The sequence below is a fragment of the Zea mays genome, chromosome 10 (assembly GCF_902167145.1).
Source record: "Zea mays cultivar B73 chromosome 10, Zm-B73-REFERENCE-NAM-5.0, whole genome shotgun sequence".
Taxonomy (NCBI): Eukaryota; Viridiplantae; Streptophyta; class Magnoliopsida; order Poales; family Poaceae; genus Zea; species Zea mays.
In genome coordinates, this window is record NC_050105.1 from 134778741 (window position 1) to 134799369 (window position 20629).

The window sequence follows — 20629 nt, forward strand, 5'->3', positions numbered from 1 at the left end:
AGCATTGTCAACACCAAAGTCAAGGTGCCAAGTAGCCCGCTAAGATGACCAATGTAGGAACGAAACCCTCGTGCTTAGAGATTGCCTGTCCTAGTCCTAACACGAGGTTGAGGGAGTGACACATGTAGAACAGTCATGTTGTCCAAAGCCCTTGGGGCATATGGTGTAACCCTCCTAGGGCTTTACACACCCTAGGTGGGCCACATGTTAAAGCCTAGTCTATGGGGACCACAACATGTGGCCCCATCGAAGCATGTTTGCATGTTAGAGACAATAGCTAGGAAGTCTACGTGAGATCTGAACACCTCTTATGATGTGATTCATGATTTGAGTTATTGGAGCAGGTGTTAGTGCCATCTGATCTAACCCATGATCATGCTGGCATCACTAGTCATGTTGGACATGAGAACATAATAAACTAAAAAGAAAAATACCCTTCCTTACCTGGCGCACGAAATATCGTTGTGAAACAACATTGGGGTATGTAAAGTACCAAAAATAGGTCTACACGCTTCATTTGACGCACGACATATGAAAATCGTGCTTTAAAGGACTAGAATGCTTCGTGTGACACACGACACACGGAACCCGTGCTTTAAAGAAATTTAAAGAAGTAGAGATTTATCTTTTAGCTGGTCTTGTAACACCTCGTCCACTCTCGTACTAGTCGTACTTACTCCTGGCAACCCTCTAGAATCATATATCATCCCCACATACTAACATGAATCTTTTGTGCGCACTTTGTCCTCACTAATGTCCAACCAAAAAAATTTCCCAACTGTCACCCATCACAAGATTGTTTTAGGTCAAGCACAATTAACCTATAAGTTCTTTCGAGATAAGTATTCAAAAAAGAAGATGCACTTTATTAGTATAAGTATTCTATTAATTCTATTAAGTCCTGAGTTAGTATATCACAATCCACCCCATTACACAATAGGACTGCACAGCATTTTCGGCGGCCCCCATTATTTTTGGCGGCCGGGGGAGGGCCGCCGAAAATAAGGTTATATTTTCGGCGGTTTGACACAACCTCCGAAAATAGGGTTTTTAAAAACTGTCGGGTCCCTTCTTCTCCATTGTTTCTCTCCCCTCTCTCTCTCACCTGATCACAACGCCTCCGCCCCGCGCTCGCCTTTTCCGCCACCACGCTGCTACCCGCCCCGCGCGCGCCGTCTGCCGCCCTCCCCCCGCGCGCACTGCTCCGCCCGCCCCGCACGCTGCTTTGCCCGCGCGTCGCCGTCCGCCCCCACGCTGTCCGTCCCCGCGCTGCTCGCCCGCTGGCCTGCCCGCCACTCCGAGCCGCTGCCACTTCACCGTCGTTGTCAAGCTTGTCGGTGTTTGGGACCCGACCGCGCACCCGGGGTTACCCCTCGAGGTGTTTTTGGGTAGGACGATGTTGCTGACTGTAGCTCGATGGTTCGTGCTAGGTGCACGAGAGACGATAGACAATTTTCTACAGGTTCGAGTCGTTTGGAGAGGCGTGATACCCTACTTCCTGGTGCGGATCTTTATGTGGTGGGTTACAGGGGAATTCTCTAGTATGAAGGGTGCTAGAGAATGGAGTAGATGGCTGATGAATGACCTGTTTTTGATGGGGTGCCCCCTAGGCCTTATATATCTGACCGTGGGGCACTACATGCGTGTATGATAACGATGTATTCCTAAGTAATAGTGAACCGACTGAACTTATCTTCCTACAATCTTGCCGACTTATCCTCATTTGGTTTCGATGTCCAAGGTGGTCGCGCGAGAGAATCGGATCGGAACTGTGGATAACGCTCAAAACCCCACGAGCCGCCTTGGCCCGCGTTTGCTCATTCCATGCGTCGGCCCATTCTGCCAGCAGTTCTCCCCTGGCCCACGAAGGGACGGCCTTGCGAGACAATAGGCCCCAAAGCCGTTCGCGAGGCCCTCTAGCCTTCTAGTGGACCCGGGGGATATCTGTCCCCACAAGCCCCCAATTTTTGAGTTGATTTTGAAATAATCGGCCCAAAGATTTTAGGTCCAGCTTGCGGTTTTGATTTCCATTTCGATGATGGGCGCTTCGAAGACACACCTGTTGAACGTTGCTTCTGAACTCGGAGTGACAAAAATGATCTTTTATTGTCCTCCTTTAGTATATTCAATGATCTTCGCCTTATGTTTCAGAGATCGGCATTCTGTCATCAGCTTATGCTTTAGAGATCAGCATTCTGTCATTTGGGGTTAAGGATTCATTGGGTGCACCTTAGGTGCACCCAATGCGTGTAGCCCCCGAGCTTTGAGTGGATTATTGAAAATAATCCACTCAAAGATCTTCATCTCATGCTTTTAGAAATCATCATTTTATCTTCGTCTCATGCTTTAGAAACCAGTCTTTTATTATCAGCTTATGCTTTAGAGATCAACATTCTGTCCTTTGGGGTTAATTATTCATTGGGTGCAGCCCCCGAGCTTTGAGTGGATTATTGAAAATAATCCACTCAAAGATCTTCATCTCATGCTTTTAGAAATCATCATTTTTTCTTCGTCTCATGCTTTAGAAACCAGTCTTTTATCATCAGCTTATGCTTTAGAGATCAGCATATTGTCTTAATCTCATGCTTTTTGCAAACTCCAACAACGTGGTTTGCCCATGCCCGGGTAAAGGTGATCGGGTGTTCTGACCACCGATAGGGGCGGGGGCACTGGTGGTTGCCACCAGTATCTGTCGGTCGTTGAGCTTCTGTTGCCTTTTGTTCTCTTGCGACCCGTGTCCTCCGAAGATGACGTTGACCTCTCCGTCGACGCGCGGGAATGCTCCACCTCCTCCCCCTTCTTGCGGCTGAGGTCGTCGAGGTTCACCGGGCCCTCCTCGCGGTGGGGGAGGTGGTAGAGGTTGGAAGGGCCGACCATTCCTGACGGAATGCTTGAAGTCTCTGCAGTTCAATAAGGTGTGGCACATATCCTTGTGATACGGGCACTGGGCGTCGAGGATGTCGTCCAGTGTTTGCTCGCCTCTGCGGGGTGCACCTCGGGCACGAGAGATGGGTGGTCCAGCGGCATGGACCTCTTCACGAGGCCTCTTCTCCCAACGCTTGTCGGTTTGCTGGTTTGCGTCACGCCACGGTGCAGTCGGAGCAGGCTTCACTCCCCCGATGAGGTCCTGAGCCCGTTCGTCGGTGGTGATGTAGAGGTCTGCTTCCCTGAACAGCTGCTCGGAGGTGGTCGACGCCTTTTGCAGTATGGCTCGGACGAAGGCCAAGTCATTGGATCCCCGGTAGAAGTCCTCAATCACTGCTGCCTCAGCGACCTCGGGGATGCGATTTCTTATGGTCTGAAACCTCTTAAGGTATGACCGAAGTGTTTCATCCCCTCGGCGCCTGATGGATTTGAGGTCCCACGGCTGCGCTGGCTTGTCGGAGAGAGATTGGAAGTTGGCGATAAAACGCCGACTGAAGTCGCTCCAATCGTCGATGCAGTGCCGCGGTAGGTGTCGTAGCCATTGCAATGCGTCTTGCCTAAGGATGATGGGTAAATACGCAGTCATCACATCTTCAGTCGCCCTAGCGGCCTGGGCAGCGGTTGTATAGACGACCAACTAGCCTCCCGGGTCCTGCATAGGCTTGTATTTATCGACGTTGGAGACCTTGAAGTTCGGGGGCCATTGAATGGCCCTGAGACATGGAGTAAGCGCAGATACCCCACATGTGTCCTCCTGTCGACGACTGTGGTGCCGGTCCTGGGGAGGGGAGTTGCTGATGTGCTGTCTCGACCGTCCCCGGGTAGTGCCACCAGTTGAAGCCGTTGCCGACTCAACTCTAGTGGCCTGACTTCGTGCTGGAACGCCATGATCCCGATCGTACTCCTCTCGGCATCGTATCTCATTCTCATGTCGTCGTTCGCGTGAAGCGTTGATGGAGCTCCGCGCGTCCCGCCGACTGTTGATGGCGTGTCGTTGACCGCTCGGGGGATGAGCGAGAGGTAGTAGATGATTAGCCGCCCGAGTGAGCAGCCGCCGATAGCCTTCAGCGTCTAGAGTTCGGGGGAGGCCATCGGCTATCCAAGCCAATACTCCACCGACTTCACTCGATGTGTTCATCGCACGGGCGAAGTCAGGATTCAGGTTTCGCGCGAAGAGAGGGTTCTCTCGGCGTAGCCTCGCATCCTGTTCAGCTTGCTCTTGAGCCTGTCGGCGATCTCATCGGCGAGAGTTCCTCCTTTCTCTAAAGACTCGTTTGTCAGGGGTTTCTCCCACCTCCGAGATTTCATCTCGGGATACAGGCTGTGCCGGGTCCCGTTCCCCAGCTTCGGGATGTCGCCGAATATTCCGGCGTCGGTTTCTTCCGTCGGCGAGCTTCTCACTGAGGAGGTTCTTCCCCAGGCACGGTTGGCTCGTCGTCGGAGATGGGAGATGATTCCACTCTTCCCCCGATGAAGAGGACGTCGGGGTAGAAAGGAGTTGTTGTGGTGACAAACTTTTTTCTGTCCTTCTTTGAGGGCGAAGGTGTCAGAAGAGAAGCTTGACGAGCTTCTATCCCGCTTGCTTCTTTTTTCTTCGTAATCCGTGTCCACTCTTCTGTGGACGAGGTGGACAATGGGGTTCTTCGTGTAAATGAATTCTCGGCTCCTGACTTGCAGGACGTAGTCTTTGCCCGGGGCGCTGGAGGTTGCGCTATTTGCTGCCTTGTTCCGGCTTTCTCGGAGATTTTCAGGGAAGGCTTCTTCTCCGGCGGATCCGCTATGTGATGCGGAATTCCTTCTTCGTCTGCCACAGACGAGATGGTCCCGAAGCAGAACACGGATCCAGGACGGAAAGCGATCTTGTACTGGAAAGTGATGACCATTGAGCTAGCTTGGATCAACGACACACCCCTACCTGGCGCGCCAGCTGTCGGTGTTTGGGACCCAACCGCGCACCCGGGGTTACCCCTCGAGGTGCTTTTGGGTAGGACGGTGTTGCTGACTGTAGCTCGATGGTTCGTGCTAGGTGCACGAGAGACGATAGACGATTTTCTACAGGTTCGGGCCGCTTGGAGAGGCGTAATACCCTACTTCCTGGTGCGGATCTTTATGTGGTGGGTTACAGGGGAATTCTCTAGTATGAAGGGTGCCAGAGAATGGAGTAGATGGCTGATGAATGACCTGTTTTTGATGGGGTGCCCCCTAGGCCTTATATATCCGACCGTGGGGCACTACATGCGTGTATGATAACGATGTATTCCTAAGTAACAGTGAACCGACTGAACTTATCTTCCTACAATCTTGATGACTTATCCTCATTTGGTTTCGATGTCCATGGTGGTCGCGCGAGAGAATCGGATCGGAACTGTGGATAACGCTCAAAACCCCACGAGCCACCTTGGCCCGCGTTTTCCCATTCCATGCGTCGGCCCATTCTGCCAGCAGTTCTCCCCTGGCCCACGAAGGGACGGCCTTGCGAGACAATAGGCTCCAAAGCCGTTCGCGAGGCCCTCTAGCCTTCTAGTGGACCCGGGGGATATCTGTCACCCACAGAGCCGTCGCATCGAGAGAAGGTAATTTTTTTTGCGTATTTTATTCCTTATTTTCGGCGGTTGTTATTTAGGTGCCGCCGAAATTATTATATATTTGTAATTGTGTTTGTTTGATTACTGTTTGTGATTAGTATTATTGTTTAATTTGATTTCATTAATGTATTAGTGAATATGTGATTTAGGGATTAATGGCATATTGTATTTAGGCATTAATTTCATATTAATATGTTGTACTATTATATTATTAGCTTTAATAGTATATTATATTGGTACGTAGAATAGTTGCATAATTAGTGTATGTGGTACTTAGTTTGATTTGATTAATATTATATCATTGTTTGTTTTGTATATAAGTAATATTATTTAGTGGCAGCGAAGTTATGTTGCCGATTTTTTTTGGGTCCTGCTAGGTTCATGTGGGTTTAGAACATATCCTTGCCTATACATGTAGGATCGATACCCTTGACGAAGTTGAATAATATTTTCACGATATGGTTCGGTTTAAGAGTCTCAGGCATGGCTGGCGATCGTGCATGGATGTACAATGGTTGGAGTAGGAATCGACGTCATTCTGATGATTGGGTAGCCAAGACCAAAGTTTTTGTGGACCACGTAATCTTCTTGTCATTAACCGACAGTGTCAGATGCCCTTGTAGGTGGCACGAAAATAGTATGTTTCTTAACAAGTAAAGAGTTAGTCTAGATCTTTGTCAGTTTGGATTTATGCCCGGATATGAGGTGTGGGAACAACATGGTGAGGTAGTACCCAACCGGAATGTAGAAGAGGAGAACAATGATTGGGCTGGCGATGATGCGATGCATGAGATGCTATATTCGCTACGTCCAGAATGTGTCGAATTGTGCGTTGTAATGGACTGTTTGTGAACTCGGATGTTGTAATGGACTCCAATTTTATGTTGTGGACTGTTTGTGAATTGTGAATTTAATGTTTTTGTATTGTGGATGTTTCTGTCATTTTATGTTGTGATTATATTGTTGATGAATTTACTGTTATTTTTTTGCATTTTTTCAATTTTTTTTGCTCTGAAATTATTAATTTTCGGCGGCCTCCCCTGACCGCCGAAAATAAGAAATACTATTTTCGGCAGGCGTGGAGTTTCGGCGGCCAGGAGTCGAGCCGCCGAAAGTTGCCTATTTTCGGCGGCCAGGTAGTAGCCGTCGAAAATAACCATTTACTTTCGGCGGTTATCTGCTGGCCGCCGAAAATAACTTATTTTCGGCGGCTAGACTCTGGCCGCCAAAAATATACCCTTATTTTTGTCTAATTTTTTCTGGCGGCCAGGAACCGCCGAAAATGACTGTAGCTCTTGTAGTGTTAGTAGACCGACGTCCTCGTCGGTTAACCCCAAGCCAGAAACCCGTATTGGTCACGTCTGTGTCAAGTGTCGTCATATTCCATGTCATGTGACCACTTCAAACCTACATGTGTCATGCGCCATATGTTTGAACCCCTAGCCCACACATGCCAGTGAAACTGCGAGGGTTCGCTCTGATACCATTTGTAACACCCCGTTTACTCTCGGACTAGCGGTATTTACTCCTGATAGCCCTCTAGAATCATCCCCACAGACCAACACGAGTGGCCAAGAGGTTCACTCATGCGCATCCGAGAAGACTTCCTGGTCGTTCACCCATCTCAAGATTGCTTTAGGCCAAGCACGCTTAACCTAGAGGTTTTTTCGAGATGGGCTTCTGAATAAGAAAATGCACCTTATTCTATTCATCCTATTAAGCCTTGGGCTAGGATATTACAATCCAATTAGGCCAGGATATTACAGGTCTCCACTGTCCTTTCCTAAAACTGGACCAACTGTAATAAATAGAGAGCAACCTTGTCTTTATATGCAGTAGTCAATACTCTTCAGTCAAACCAAACAAAATGTTCAAGAGACTAAAGTTTACTCACCAAAGTTTATGAGAGTGACTAAAGAAACCAAATATGGCCTTAGGACATGTACAATCCCATTAAATATGAGGTCTCGTAAGGGGTCGTAAGGGGGTTAAATTAAAAAATACAATAGACTCGCGAAGAGCACGTCTCTACAAATTATCCGTACATATTTTCTGTTAACTACATTTATAATCTAAGGACTCAGAGTTATATCATATAATCTCTTAGTTGTCTCTTTTACTTGAAAAACTGATCCTATCATAATCAAAAACTAATCCTATCATAATCTCGGGGTTGCATATGCCCTCAGTCCGATCAACAAAACAACCATTAAAACCTTTCGGTGTAACTTTTTTAAAAATACATTATTTTTTTAAAAAAAAGAGAGGTAAATCCATACTCCAGCATATTGTGTATATAACCGAAGACTATTTTGCAATATAAATAACAATGTTTACAAATTTAAGTTTGAAATAGGCATAAGATATGAGAGCTATTGTTGATAGCCTTAGGGCATGTACAACCTATATACTATATTGCGGCTTTTATTTTTTATGTGGAGAATATTTTAGAGGGTCCGCTAGACTCAGCCTAAATTCGGATTCCCACGAGGTTGTGAACCAAATAGGACCTTAGAGCATCTCCACCATATTGAATACAATTAATTCTCCTCCAAAACTACTAATAAAAATAATTCAGTAAAATAATTCCTCTTTTTGTCAAACTACCTATAGCAGGAAACATGAATCGTCTTTCTCTAATCTTTTTCTCACTTATTTTTCAAATGAGAAAACCACTTCCTCGAAGAAACGACATTTGTGTCTCGTAGTCGTAACTCGTAAGGACACTCCAAACCCACCGGCCGGGATGACGCCGGCTTCCCTGCTTCATACCCGACTTCTCTACTGTACACTCCACCACCAGACTTCTCTACCATTTCACTCTAAGGACATGTTTATTTAATTATTTAAGCTCTTGTGTAGCTTATCGGCGTGAAGAAATAGAAGCCGAAACATACAACTAGCTTTTTGATTTATCTTCTGCATTCTAGAAAGTTAAGAGATGAGAAACAATTAAGTTTATATGGGGTGCTAAGTGATCTTAGTAGCCGACATAAGAGAAGAGAAGCGCACAGATGAAGCCGGGGCGGCTTTAAATTTTGTGACCACACATCTGGACAGAGTACACCGGCTCACCATCGTCTGGCCCCTTAACAAGCTCGCAGACGTCCCCAGCCCGAAGGTCGTTTGATGTCACCAAATGTTTCCAGCCCTCTGTGAAGCCCACAAATAACGGACAGTGGTGGATGACAGGGCATAATCTCTTCTTGGGGTCCTTCAGCATTATAACATCACAACCATGCCTTCTCTGTCTAACTGCATTGGAAAGTGCACTTCTATCTGCTCCGTGCTTCCCGGCCCGATCCTGCCCCGGAGGCGGGTTTGGGCTTTCTGTTTGGGAGTAAAGGAGGGACACGAAGGCAGGTTTGGGCTCGATTTCTTTTGAATCACCTTTTCTCCAAGTTCCCTTATTGATGGAACCAGTATATCAGACTAACAGTATATCCCTTTATCGATGGAACCAGCTTGAATGGCAGACAACAAGCAGCCTAGGATGGATGTGGTCTGCACCGGTGCGTCTAACAAGGTTGATGAAGACGCGACCAAACTTGAATGGCAGACAACGAGCAGCTTCGGTGAAGGGAGCGGGGAGAAAAGTTCTAGTGATGACAATCCTTGTACTCCTATACCTCCAAGGAAGAAAAAAACATCAGATGAGCTTGATGCCGACTATATTCCCAACGATGAAGAGGTAAATAGAAATATGTCGACTATATTCTAAAATAATGTTCATATATGGAAGGCCATTAATTGTTTCAATATATAGATTTCAAATGAAGAGAAGAAAGAGGATGCATGTTCTACACGAAACACAGAGGATGCTCCGATGCCTGAATCATCCGTTTCACATAAGCGGAAACGAGGGCGACGAGGTCCGAATCAGATGAAAGAAGGTACAGTTATGTACGTAACAAAACTAAATGCAGAGGGGTTTCCTGAAGAACCACTTGACGTGGTTACAAAGTTTCGAAATTCCTGCGGGTCTACTGTTAGAGATATAGTGCCAATCACACTTCAAAAATGGAAGGATTTAGATGAAGACACCCGCAATAAGCTATGGGCTAAGTTGTCTGAGTCATTCAAGTTCCCAAAAGGCACAGAGGATGCAGTAAGAAAGTCGATGCTCTCTGCTATGGCCAAGATGTTTCGTGGGTGGAAGGCCGAGATGAATAGGGAATTTGTTAAGAAGAATAAGGTTCCTCCGCCCAAGAAAATGGGGAAAATCACTCAAGCTCAGTGGGAGGAATTTGTTCGTCAAAAGACCGAACTGAAGGCCAAAGAATTGGGCGAAACTAATTCTCAGAGAGCGAAGATGAACAAACACCCCCATCGCCTGGGGTCAACCGGATATCACCATAAAGTTGTGCAGTGGAACAGGATAATCGAGGAAGTTATAGCTAACGGCACTTTGGACCCAATATTAAAAGATATCGATGAGCGAGCTATTCGTTGGATCTTAGGTCGGGCAGGTTTGAGTGAGGACGGCAAACTTTTGCATCCAGAATTGGTAGGCGAAGTTTCGACAAAAATTCAAGAATATGCAGATAAGAGAAAGAAGGGCGAATTTAAGCCTCAGAGGGAGAATGACATACTAACTGCAGCACTAGGCAATCCTGAACACACTGGACGGGCTTGGGGAATCTCTTCTAAGATTTCCTGGAGAGAGGCGTTTCCAGAGTATGCGTCGTCATATAGGAAACACGAGAAGTCGAAAAGGACCCTTGAAGAGACTATTGATGAAAGGGTACAAAAGGCTATTAATGACGTGATGAACAAAATGAAGAAAACATAATGCATATCATTTGAACTCAAGCCAAGCCACATGAGTCCACCTATAGTCCCTAACAGCGTAGGATCTGTGCAAGACTTCACCAAGTACCCTGTAGACGATATTGTTGAGGACAAGCCTTGCTTTCTTCATATTCCAATCAATCGATCTGGGACAAAAACAAAATAAGCTGCTACTGGTTTGGTAAAACCAGGACTTGTTAACTACAAGGATAATCGTGTCCCGCCACACTATGTTGTGGTCCAAGTTCTAGAAATCACAGGCAGTGGTTGTGAAGATTGGGAGATAGACTTTCCAGTTGAGGGGATCATAACTTTGCATGAGGCAATGAACGAGTTGGTCCTTTGGCATCGACGCGACATCAAGTTGGGTGATGAGCCGATCTTAAGCCGTGTATCGCGTCATAAGTCACCAACGCCGAATTCAACACCAATGCAACAAAAAGATAGTTCGATCATTCCATACCCCATGGTGCAGGAAAATATGACACCGACCTCCAAAAAAATTATTGAAACAATCATATCGCCTCTTGCGAAGGAACTCGACGAGGGAGACGTAGACAAAATTGTTCCTCAGGGCCAACTATTTCAAAGAAAATTCATCAGCGAATCGCCACTGACGATGTCAAGAAACCGTCAGAATCAGTGTCATGCTACCTGCATAAATTGCGGAGAGTTATGACAAATCAATCAAAAGCGGAATCAGCATCTCATGGAGTAGGCACACGGTCCCAAATAGACAATTTCGAAGTATGGGAAGAAGATGGAATGATTCATACTCGAGAATCATTACGTCTTAAAACCAATATCTCGATATACAAGAAGGAGGATGTTCCTCCTAAATTTGTGAATGGGAGGCCGTTCTTGACGACGGTGCAACTTTCTAAGTTGTCGACTCCAGATATTAGAATGCATGAGTGGTACATGGTGGCTAGCAACAAATACAAACTCGAGGACTTCACATTTGTTGTGCCAGAAAATGCATTTTGGAGCAAAGATAATATAGATCCTGTGCGACATTTATTCTTTGATGATCTCTGGTCGTTGTACCACCGACAAAGGATGGAAACCAACTACTTAACCCTCTTTTGCTTGTAAGTACCTCTAAACTTTCATATTTGTTAGTTTTGTACATGCACACATAAACGGGAGTCTAACGATTAACACTTTTACACGTAGGATGCAATACATGGATGATAAGAAGAAACAACTTAAGACAGGGTTTCTTGACCCGTTGATGATATCCCAAGCTCGCTACAAAGAAGTTGCTCGGAGACATGGAGAAGAATACAAAGACTTGGATGATGCTGAATTTGAGAAAGCCGTCAAACAGAATCAGAGAAAAGAAATAAAGGTAATGGCGGCATACATTGGACGAGCCATGTATAATCATGTACAACATGGCAAGGACTTAATAATAGCTCCGCACCACTTTAAGTAAGTTATCGACATGGTTTTGAACTATAAATTATGGCAATCGTGATCTTAACATGTGTTTTCGTCTATGTATATATAGTGACCACTACATTTGTATCATGATCTTTCCAAAGGATGGTAAAGTCGTGGTCTTCGACTCACTGAGAATGGAAAAGGCTACGTATAATGACTTCTTGAAGATTTTAGAGAAGTATGATTATTATTGCACACTTGTACTTATTACAACTTAACAAATGTATTCTTAATCTCACAATGCTATTCTTATATGCAGTGCATACCATTTTTATTAGAAAGATCTTGGCGGCGAACATCCAGAGGACAAGCCTAATTTGTCAATATCATTATTTCCATATGGTGACAAACAACCTTCGGGTACTGTCTTGTGCGGTTATTATGTATGCGAATGGTGTCGTGTCACCTTACATTACATGGTCAATCGTGAGGATGTAAGTTCGCTATCATTGTCTATGTTGCAATTTTTATGTTATATTGTTGCTCATCACATTACTCTTAGCACTGCTTGCTTTTTGCTTTCATTGCAGGTTCCTAAATCCAAGATCAATGCTGAATGGTTAGAAAGAGATATGGTTTCCGTCGGCGTGGCTAAGGTTGTAAGAGACTTGTTTTACTTTATGCGTCGTGAAGTTCTTCATCAACAAGGGCTATTCTACAATACAAATGGAAATTTGCAACAATTCCCAGAACTAAGTTTGTACACGATATCACACAGTGTTTAGGTCTTTAGTTAGGAACTTTAGATGTTTAGTTGTCTATGGAACTTTGAGATGTTTAGTTGTCTATGGAACTTGATATGTGTATAAATCTGTGTATGACGATGGAATTTGATATGTGGATGAATCTGTGTATGGAACCTGTTATGGAACTTGATATGTATAAATCTGTGTATGCAATCTGTGTGAATCTGTGTATAATCTGTGTATGCAATCTGTGTGAATCTGTGTATAATCTGTGTATGAAATCTGTGTATAATCTGTGTATTGAATCTGTGTTTGAAAATTTTGTATATGAATCTGTATATTGAAAACCGCCTGTGATTTATATTGTATGCAGTCGGACTTATATTAAAAACCGCTTGTGATGTGTGGCTAACACAAGCGGCTAGGATAAGAAACCGCCTGTGATGTGTGTCTATCACAGGCGGTTCCTTTGAACTGGACCGCTTGTGATATGTGTCTATCACAGGCGGTTTTTGATTGACCGCCTGTGATGTTGTTTTACATCACAGGCGGTGCACCACAAGCGGTTCCTGGAACCGCCTGTGTAGAGGCTAACCAAACCGCCTGTACAGAGGTTTGCTGTAGTAGTGATTGTTTTGTACCTTCTTGGAGTTATGAGGTAATTATCATATTGCCACTGTTTTGTACCTTTATGAATTACAGTTTTCTTTAATCCCAAGCTGTATATATAGGTGTCCTGTCACCTTACACGTCCCTTTCTGTCTTTGGAGAAGTCCATTTCGGTAGACTTACGTTCCTGCTTCGTGCCATGTGGCGAAGAATTGTACAATCTTGCATGCCAGCTTGTCTGCAGTCTGCACTCTGCAGGCCTTCTTCTGTTTACTCCTGCCCTCACCGTTTCCTTCCTCTCTATGGCTACTCACGCCCGAACTGTTCACCACCACGCATTGGACGTTCATTGAAATTAGGTAGCTCATGCAGATAGTTCCCACCCCACCCTGCTGACGACTTTCTCCTGTATATAAAGAGAGATCCACACTGTTGGCTAACGTGCGTTCATCTGCAGTGCACGAACAATCGAGCCAGCAACATAAACGATCGAGGCGCGGTGGCCGTAGCAACCGCAGCAAGCATGAATAACTCGCGCGCTCTAGTGTTGGTGCTCCTGCTGCTGGCCATCGCCATGGCGAGCTGCAGGCTCTCGCTCGCCGCCCACGAGAGCAGCACCAGCCTCGCGGACACCCTCGGCCGCGACCTGCGGGGCTCCATCGCCAGGGCCGCCGGCAACCTCTTCAGACCGGACGGTGGCTGGCGCGCCGCGAACGTCACCGCCGACGCCGAGGCAAAGAACCTGAGGGCCGTGGCGTCCCGGAGGCGGCGGCCCGCCACCAGGAAGTCCTCCGGCGGCGGCGCGGGCTGCGTCAGCGCCGCGGCGTGCCGGAAGAGGCGGGTCATCTGCGGCAAGAGGTGCTACGACGGCGCCTCGTCGCGCGCCGCCGCCAGCCTCAACCACGTCCCGTCGCGGTGCGTCGTCAAGTGCAGGAAGTGCGTGCCCACCTGCTAGACGCCTAGACCAGAACCAGACCCTCTCTTCGTTCCGCGATGGGTCATCCACTCGCCTCCTGCTCACAGCGCATGCAGCTCCGGTCCACATTTCTGTCGTAGGTTCAGTCGTTCAGACGTTCAGTCGAATAAATAAAAGACGCAAAACCTGTTCCGTGCAGTTGTAGGTACTAGTGACTAGTGAATACTGGATAGTGATTTGGACACTGTATTCCGTCGTGTGCGTTTTTTGGAATTAGGGTGCTGTTTGATTCACATATTTATAACGTGAACGATAAACAATAGTGTTAAACTATGTTTGTTTAAATTCAACCATAATTATATACCACACTAAAACTGATATCATCTTATTCAAACTTGTTATCATTGGTAATCAAATGTGAATCATTATCGTTGTCATTTACGTTACATTTTGTGAATCAAACGACATCTAAGGATTCTTTTTTTCCTCCATGGATGTTGATGGGCTTGCTTCCAAGGTACACTTACGTTATACCAACTTGTGTACAAAAGTACAATGCACACAATACTTCATAGACACGTACTCAACTCATGCTTGCAGTTGTAGGTATAGATATCTAAATGGACGGGTCGGGTCGATCTAGCTCGGACATGGCTTCGACACGAATTGGGACCGTGCCACCCTGGTCGGATTAGCTAGCAGGTCGTGCCAGCCCATGGGCCACGAGCGAGGTACATGCACGACCTGCTAGGTTAATAATTGTGCTCCAACTCGCTCACCTGGTTGCACTCTTTCCTACACAAAGAAGTAAGAAGTATCGTGGTGGCTTGCGAGTTGCGGTGGACGATTTGCTCCACTTCCATGGAGTTGTAGTCATCATCATCGCTCTTCGGTATTTATATCCCTAATTCAACAACGTCACAAATGTTTGGGTGGAGTGAGTATAAATAACCTTTCTTTTTATGACTCCACCAATAGTAGTCTCCACCATCAAAATATAGTGGCTTTCCAAGAGGAACCGAAAGCAAGAGAGTAGTTAAACGGGGTGTGGGTAAAGTCCGCTTTAACTGGTTTTTGTTGATGATGTTGCTTGGAGGTGGATTCGTCGCCACTTGAGGTCGATGGCGCCGAGTCGGTTTCATAGTTGACCACCTTTCTCATCTTCCTGTCCTTTCTATTGTACGATCAGAAGATCTTGGAACCCATACTTGTGGATTTCCCAACCTTCTCCTTGTGCTTCTCTCCCGAGGGCACCTTCTCGCTCTTGAGGGATCCTTTGTCTGACATCTCTTTTCATATTGTTAGACCAAAATGAAGAATCGTTCTCCGATAACAATTAAAAGTCGTCTAGAGAGGGTTGAATAGACGAAATGAAAAATTTAACACTTAACAACCAAAACTTTGATCCCAAATAGGTGTTAGAACGAGAAGGAATATGCTCGGAGTAGGGAGAACATAGAATAGAAGAGGAAGAACACAAATCATAAATGAACACACATAAAAGACCTGGCAATTTGGTTTACCGAGGTTTGGTTATAAAGAACATACATCCTTATTGAGGTGTCCCAAAGGATAAGGTCTCTTTGAACCCTCTCGGGTGATTCAGAAGATCAAACTCGAGCCCTATCTTTTTTTCTCAGTCGATTAAGAGACCTAAGTCTCCACAATGCACTCTAATTGATGTGCAACCGAACAAGACCTTGAGCAGGAGAGCTCTAATCTCCCACTTTTGCTAATCAATGTTTTTACTATAAAATTAACCCTTTTTAGTTTTAATTAATTGATAACAATAAAGATTACGGTACTATAAATATTGTATTTTTAAAACTTTAAAAACTAATATATAAAAAGGAAAATAGCTCAATTAAAATGTATAGAAGAATGTTTGAGAGGAGGTGAAATATGGGGAAGAGGAGATATTTAAATATGAATAGAAAATAAGAATAAGGGCTGATTTGGTGACCCGGGATCCCGGGAGGATTGGAGGGGATTGAGGGAGAAATTAGTTTATTTCCCCCTCAATCCCCTCCAATCCTCCCGGGATCCCCTTGTCATCAAATCAACCCTAAGGGCTTGTTCGGTTATACCCCAATCCATATGGATTGAGGGGGATTGAGGGGGTTTCAATCCCCAGTAAGTCAAAATCCCCTCCAATCCGTATCAATCCCCTTCAATCCATATGGATTGGAAATAACCGAACAAGCCCTAAAGGGATTTGGAAGGGGAAATCGTTGGAATGGGCCAACCGACCAAGGTAGATTTGAAGCTTATCCTATTTCTCCCCATTGTTGTCGTGTCTTTGTTCTACTGTGTGAATATTGACAGTGCGCCTTTGGAAATGAGTAGAGAGGAACATTTAGAAATAGGGTATGGAAATAGAGGCGTCGGTCAGATACTCAGATAGAGTGCCATGGCCGTAGCCCGTAGATGCAGAGGGGAACTGTAGATAGCATCAGATTCAGTTGAGGCACAGTACAGATACCATGTGGTATGCGGACAGAGGACACAGTCGACATTCCGAGCATCAGAATATCCAACAATCATACCGAGCCTCAACTTTGGATCCATTTTTGGAATCCTTTTTCTGTTTTAGATTTTTCTGCTTTTCATTTTTTTCACTGTTGGCAGCTCAGAATATCTGTAAATTTCACCTAAATTGTAAATTAATCTCACCTCCCTGAACGACTGATTCAGTGTGGCAGTTTGTTGATGGCAGACCCAACAATCTATTATAGTATAGTTTTCAGGGGACAGCCTAATCCTGATATACTCCCACAACCTTGTTTTTTACACAATAGAAATCACAATAGCATGCAAAAGTTTTCAGATCTGGGAGCCATTTACATATATAGTGCTGCCCAGGAAAACACCATCTGTCAAGTTTAGACATCCAAATCCATTTTGTAAACAGACAAACATTCATCTATTCTGGCAGGCTCAAGCTAAACAGGCATATTATGTCCTAGTGCTCTTCAGAGTGCTGGTGAAGAGTACAGGGAGTTTAAGCCAACATCAGCAAACAAAGGGGGCTCTGAAACAGGAAGAACTCACAAATACAGAATCCCATAACATTTAACGGTTCAAACTTATATGCCTTACACATAAGCTGTCCAGACGGTAATGGCAATCACAACTCTAAGGTGTCATTTGGTTCACAAAATGTAACGTAAATGACGACGGTAATGATTCACACTCGATTACCAATGGTAACAAGTTTAAATATGACAGTATCAGTTTTTAGTGTGGTACCTAATTACGATTGAATTTAAACAAACATAGTTTAATGTTATTGGTTACCATTCACGTTACAAATATGTAAACCAAACAGCACCTAATATGCTTTTGTAGTGCTGCCAGTAAGGATTCACTGCAATAACGAAGTTGATCCATGTCTGCTTGTACAACATGTCATATCAGCCTTTCACATAAAGCAGCATACCACACTAACTGTGAAGCCTGTAGCCCATGTCCCTAAGGTAGACACTAAAAAAAAACTTGACCTGCGAAGGGTAAGACAGCCCCCGGGTATTGTATTAAGAAGAAGACCTTCTCACACAGGTCAAGAAAACCCCCGAACCCCTGCCCCACCCATACACAGCGGCATCGAAGCCCATGTGAGAACGACCACGACCGGGGCTGAGCCTTAGACCTGTGCTTTGGCATGGGACAGACGAGGGGATTTTTTTAACCACAGCCTGAAATTCGCTCCCACGGGGAGTCAAACCCAGGACCTGAGGAGTGCTACTCAGACCAACTAACCAACTCAGCTAGAGGCCCTTTCGCACCTAAGGTAGACACTAGACGAGAAGGAAAATATGCAGCAGCTAATCTAATAGTCTTGCTACCTAATATTCTTTGCTGATACATAAATCTAGTTATGCCTGGTTAATTATTTAACTGGATCCAGGGTCGAGGACTGGAAGCCTGCAGTAGAAGCTAATGGACTTGTCTGCCAGTCTAGTTCCTGGGATGAAATACTGGAACACGACTGTTAAACAAGCACCATCAGGAGCAATGCCTAAACAAACAGTAAGAACAACGTTAAGTCAAAAGTATGTTGAACAAAAAATATCATTGAGATTATAGCCGTAAACAAACCATAGAAGGTACAGTCTGGCTTGGCCAAATGACAGTGTAGACTCTTAACAAGGTGCTTCATATTCACTTGCTGTGAGAACAAAGAAAAGAAATCAGTGAACTAAATGGCACCGAAAGAAGAGTGGAAGAGTAATATAAGTGGAACTTGGGAACAATACCACTGAAAGTGCTTCCCTTCTCTCAACCGCCATATCCATACGAGTCGAAGAAGTCAAATTTTGATCACCAACAGGTGCATTTGCTGAATATAGAGCAATATGTAGTCAGCTGAAGTAAACAAGAGGGCATAATAGGAACTCAATGCTGATTTAAACTACCTAGTGCAGTATCTTACCACGATCCCCAATAACCCTAAGCTTCCTAAATTCAGAGCCAACCGTAACAAGAGAAGTTGAAACTTGTAGATGGAGATCACCATATTGGGTGACAGCCACAGTTAGCAGATCACCAACATTTTTCAAACGATCCACTAAGCTTTGCAGTTGTGGCAGATCAGGAACCTGGACTAGAGTCTGCACAAATTATGCCCACCATGTATTAGAAGATCACCACCCATTAGTGGTACTGACGTACTGTCAACAAAGCAAAATAGGTTACTCTAAGTGATGCAGTGCTATAGCCCTTTGGCTAAATAAAAGGCACACCCAACGACAGAGGCTCCCACATGATTGGGTTAAGGGGAAGAGATAAACGGAAGCAAGCCTTTCCCCTTAAACACAAAGAGACTGCTTCGAACCTGGGATTTGATGACTCAATGAGACAGCTCTCACCACTTTACCTAGCCTGCCCTTCTAACATTTAAAAATACAAACTCCTTAAAATTGCAAGCACATTACCCAAACGAAAGTATAGTTGGATAGTTTAAAGTATTTATCAACCTTGTACTACTATTAGAGAGTGCAAGACAATTTCAGCAGAAAAAAGAGCATTTAAACTGCAGCTGTAGTTTATAAAGAATTCAAACTACTCATGTGGTATTTCAATATTGGTAATTCTGTTACAACTTTTTAAAACTGTTACTCTAGCTATGGATTGCTCTTGGCCAGTACTGCAGACAAGAGCAGTTTTACACTTTGTTTAACATAAATGCTTGGATCAAATACCATTCTATAAGAATGAAAATATCTTTATTAGTAACAAATATGCAGTTCACCATTTCGCCAGGACAAATGTATTCAAAGTTGAGTCCAAAACATCATTCACTTCATGAACTAGCCTTTCAGCTAGGAATGTGAATACAAAGAGAAGCATAGTATTAGACTATTAGTTCACCCATCCAACAATAAATAATCCCACTAAAAAATGCATAATAAGAATCACTTCCATTAGGTTCAAATTTGAACCGAATTGATCTGGTGAACCTGAACCGTGCGACAAATGATTAGGAACCATAGGATGATACACGAACGAATAAAAAATAGATACATGAAGGCTACAAACCTTAGGGAGATCCTTGGCAGCGTCAAGGGCGGCGTGCAACCGCTCGACGTCGGAGCGTGAGAGAGGGCGCGAGATGGGCACATCCTGCACGACGGCCGCGTGGGCGCCCTTGGTTTCGAAAGTGAGGAATGGCGTGGCGGTTCGTGACCCTGCGGGCAGCTTGTTGACGAGCCTCACCTGTATAGCGGGGGCACCAGCGGCGTCCCCGGCGGCCGGCGGCTGCGCGTGGACGGCGAGCACGCTGCGGAGCGCGCGGTGAAGCAGCGCGACTTCGACGGAGAAGGCGATTTGGTTCCCGTTTCGCGAGGACAGGTTGTACTCACGGAAGAGGAGGTCCTTGGCGAACTGAGCGACGCACTGCGGGCCGCCGCCGTCGGGCCCAGCGGCCGTGGCGCCGAGCAGGTTGTGGAGGAGCATGGCGTGCGTGGGCGTGAAGAAAACGTGGCAGACGCGCCCCACCTTGTCCATGGCCGGTAGGAATCCTGCACGGCAAAGACCGTGGGAGCGCATGGGGCGTGCTCGATGAATTGCGGTAGAGAGAAAATGAGGTGAAGAGCGAGATGGGAGGCAGTCCTTGTGCAATATGACGCTTACGCTTGTCGAGGAGGGAGATGCCATCGTCGGTAAAGAAGGCCTTGAACTTCATGGCTTGCTCTACGACGACGGCGGCGGCGGCTTCTCCCTTTACTTTCGTGGCTTCGTCTTCTCGTTGCGCAAAGCGCGGTTTGTAAATCGGAAAGGTTTGGCGCCCGATGAGGCGAAGAGCCGAAGAGGCTTATCTTCGTTAACCATCCTTTTTGATGGATCTCTAAATAACGCGCTGCAATGTTAAGCCCACGGCCAAAAATTAACAGTAGCTTGAAGAGAGAGAGTTCAGTTTCAGTCATTAAAAGATGTAACCTCTCTATCCCCTTTAAAATCCGTTTTAGATAATTAATGATTTTATTCAATACTTGATATATGTGTTTTATATATGTCTAAATTTATCATCATGATTCATTTAAATATAAACATAAAAATTAAAATCTTAAATGAATATTATTTTAGAATAGGGAGTAAAAAATGACAGTGAAAATCAACAAGAGCTTAGAAAAAATAAGAGTTTGAATCGTTAAAGAAGAGTTAAACAAAAT

At 45.2% G+C, this 20629-nt stretch overlaps 2 protein-coding genes across 5 annotated transcripts; one reads left to right on the forward strand and one right to left on the reverse strand.

The window, feature by feature from the left end:
- Nucleotides 1-13483: 13483 nt before the first annotated feature.
- Nucleotides 13484-14345, forward strand: LOC100274817 (uncharacterized). Its single transcript, NM_001149087.2, has one exon. It carries the CDS (start codon nucleotides 13566-13568, stop codon nucleotides 13995-13997), a length of 432 nt encoding a protein of 143 aa, NP_001142559.1. The 5' UTR covers nucleotides 13484-13565; the 3' UTR covers nucleotides 13998-14345.
- Nucleotides 14346-17238: 2893 nt separating this feature from the next.
- Nucleotides 17239-20300, reverse strand: LOC100282451 (hus1-like protein). Of its 4 annotated transcripts, XR_004853003.1 has the most exons (8): nucleotides 20091-20300; nucleotides 19674-19978; nucleotides 19497-19580; nucleotides 18391-18568; nucleotides 18215-18297; nucleotides 18057-18126; nucleotides 17744-17976; nucleotides 17273-17429 (listed from the first exon to the last, which is right to left on the reverse strand). XR_004853003.1 is itself a non-coding variant. In NM_001414625.1 (7 exons), the coding sequence occupies exons 1-7, from the start codon at nucleotides 20140-20142 to the stop codon at nucleotides 17852-17854; spliced, it is 897 nt and encodes a 298-aa protein (NP_001401554.1). In that variant the 5' UTR covers nucleotides 20143-20259; the 3' UTR covers nucleotides 17239-17851. The 4 variants fall into 4 exon arrangements, 2 of the variants coding, with proteins under 2 accessions (NP_001401554.1, NP_001401553.1); NM_001414625.1 differs by having other exon boundaries at nucleotides 17239-17976; nucleotides 20091-20259; XR_004853002.1 differs by having other exon boundaries at nucleotides 19497-19978; nucleotides 20091-20260.
- Between the last annotated feature and the right edge of the window lie 329 nt (nucleotides 20301-20629).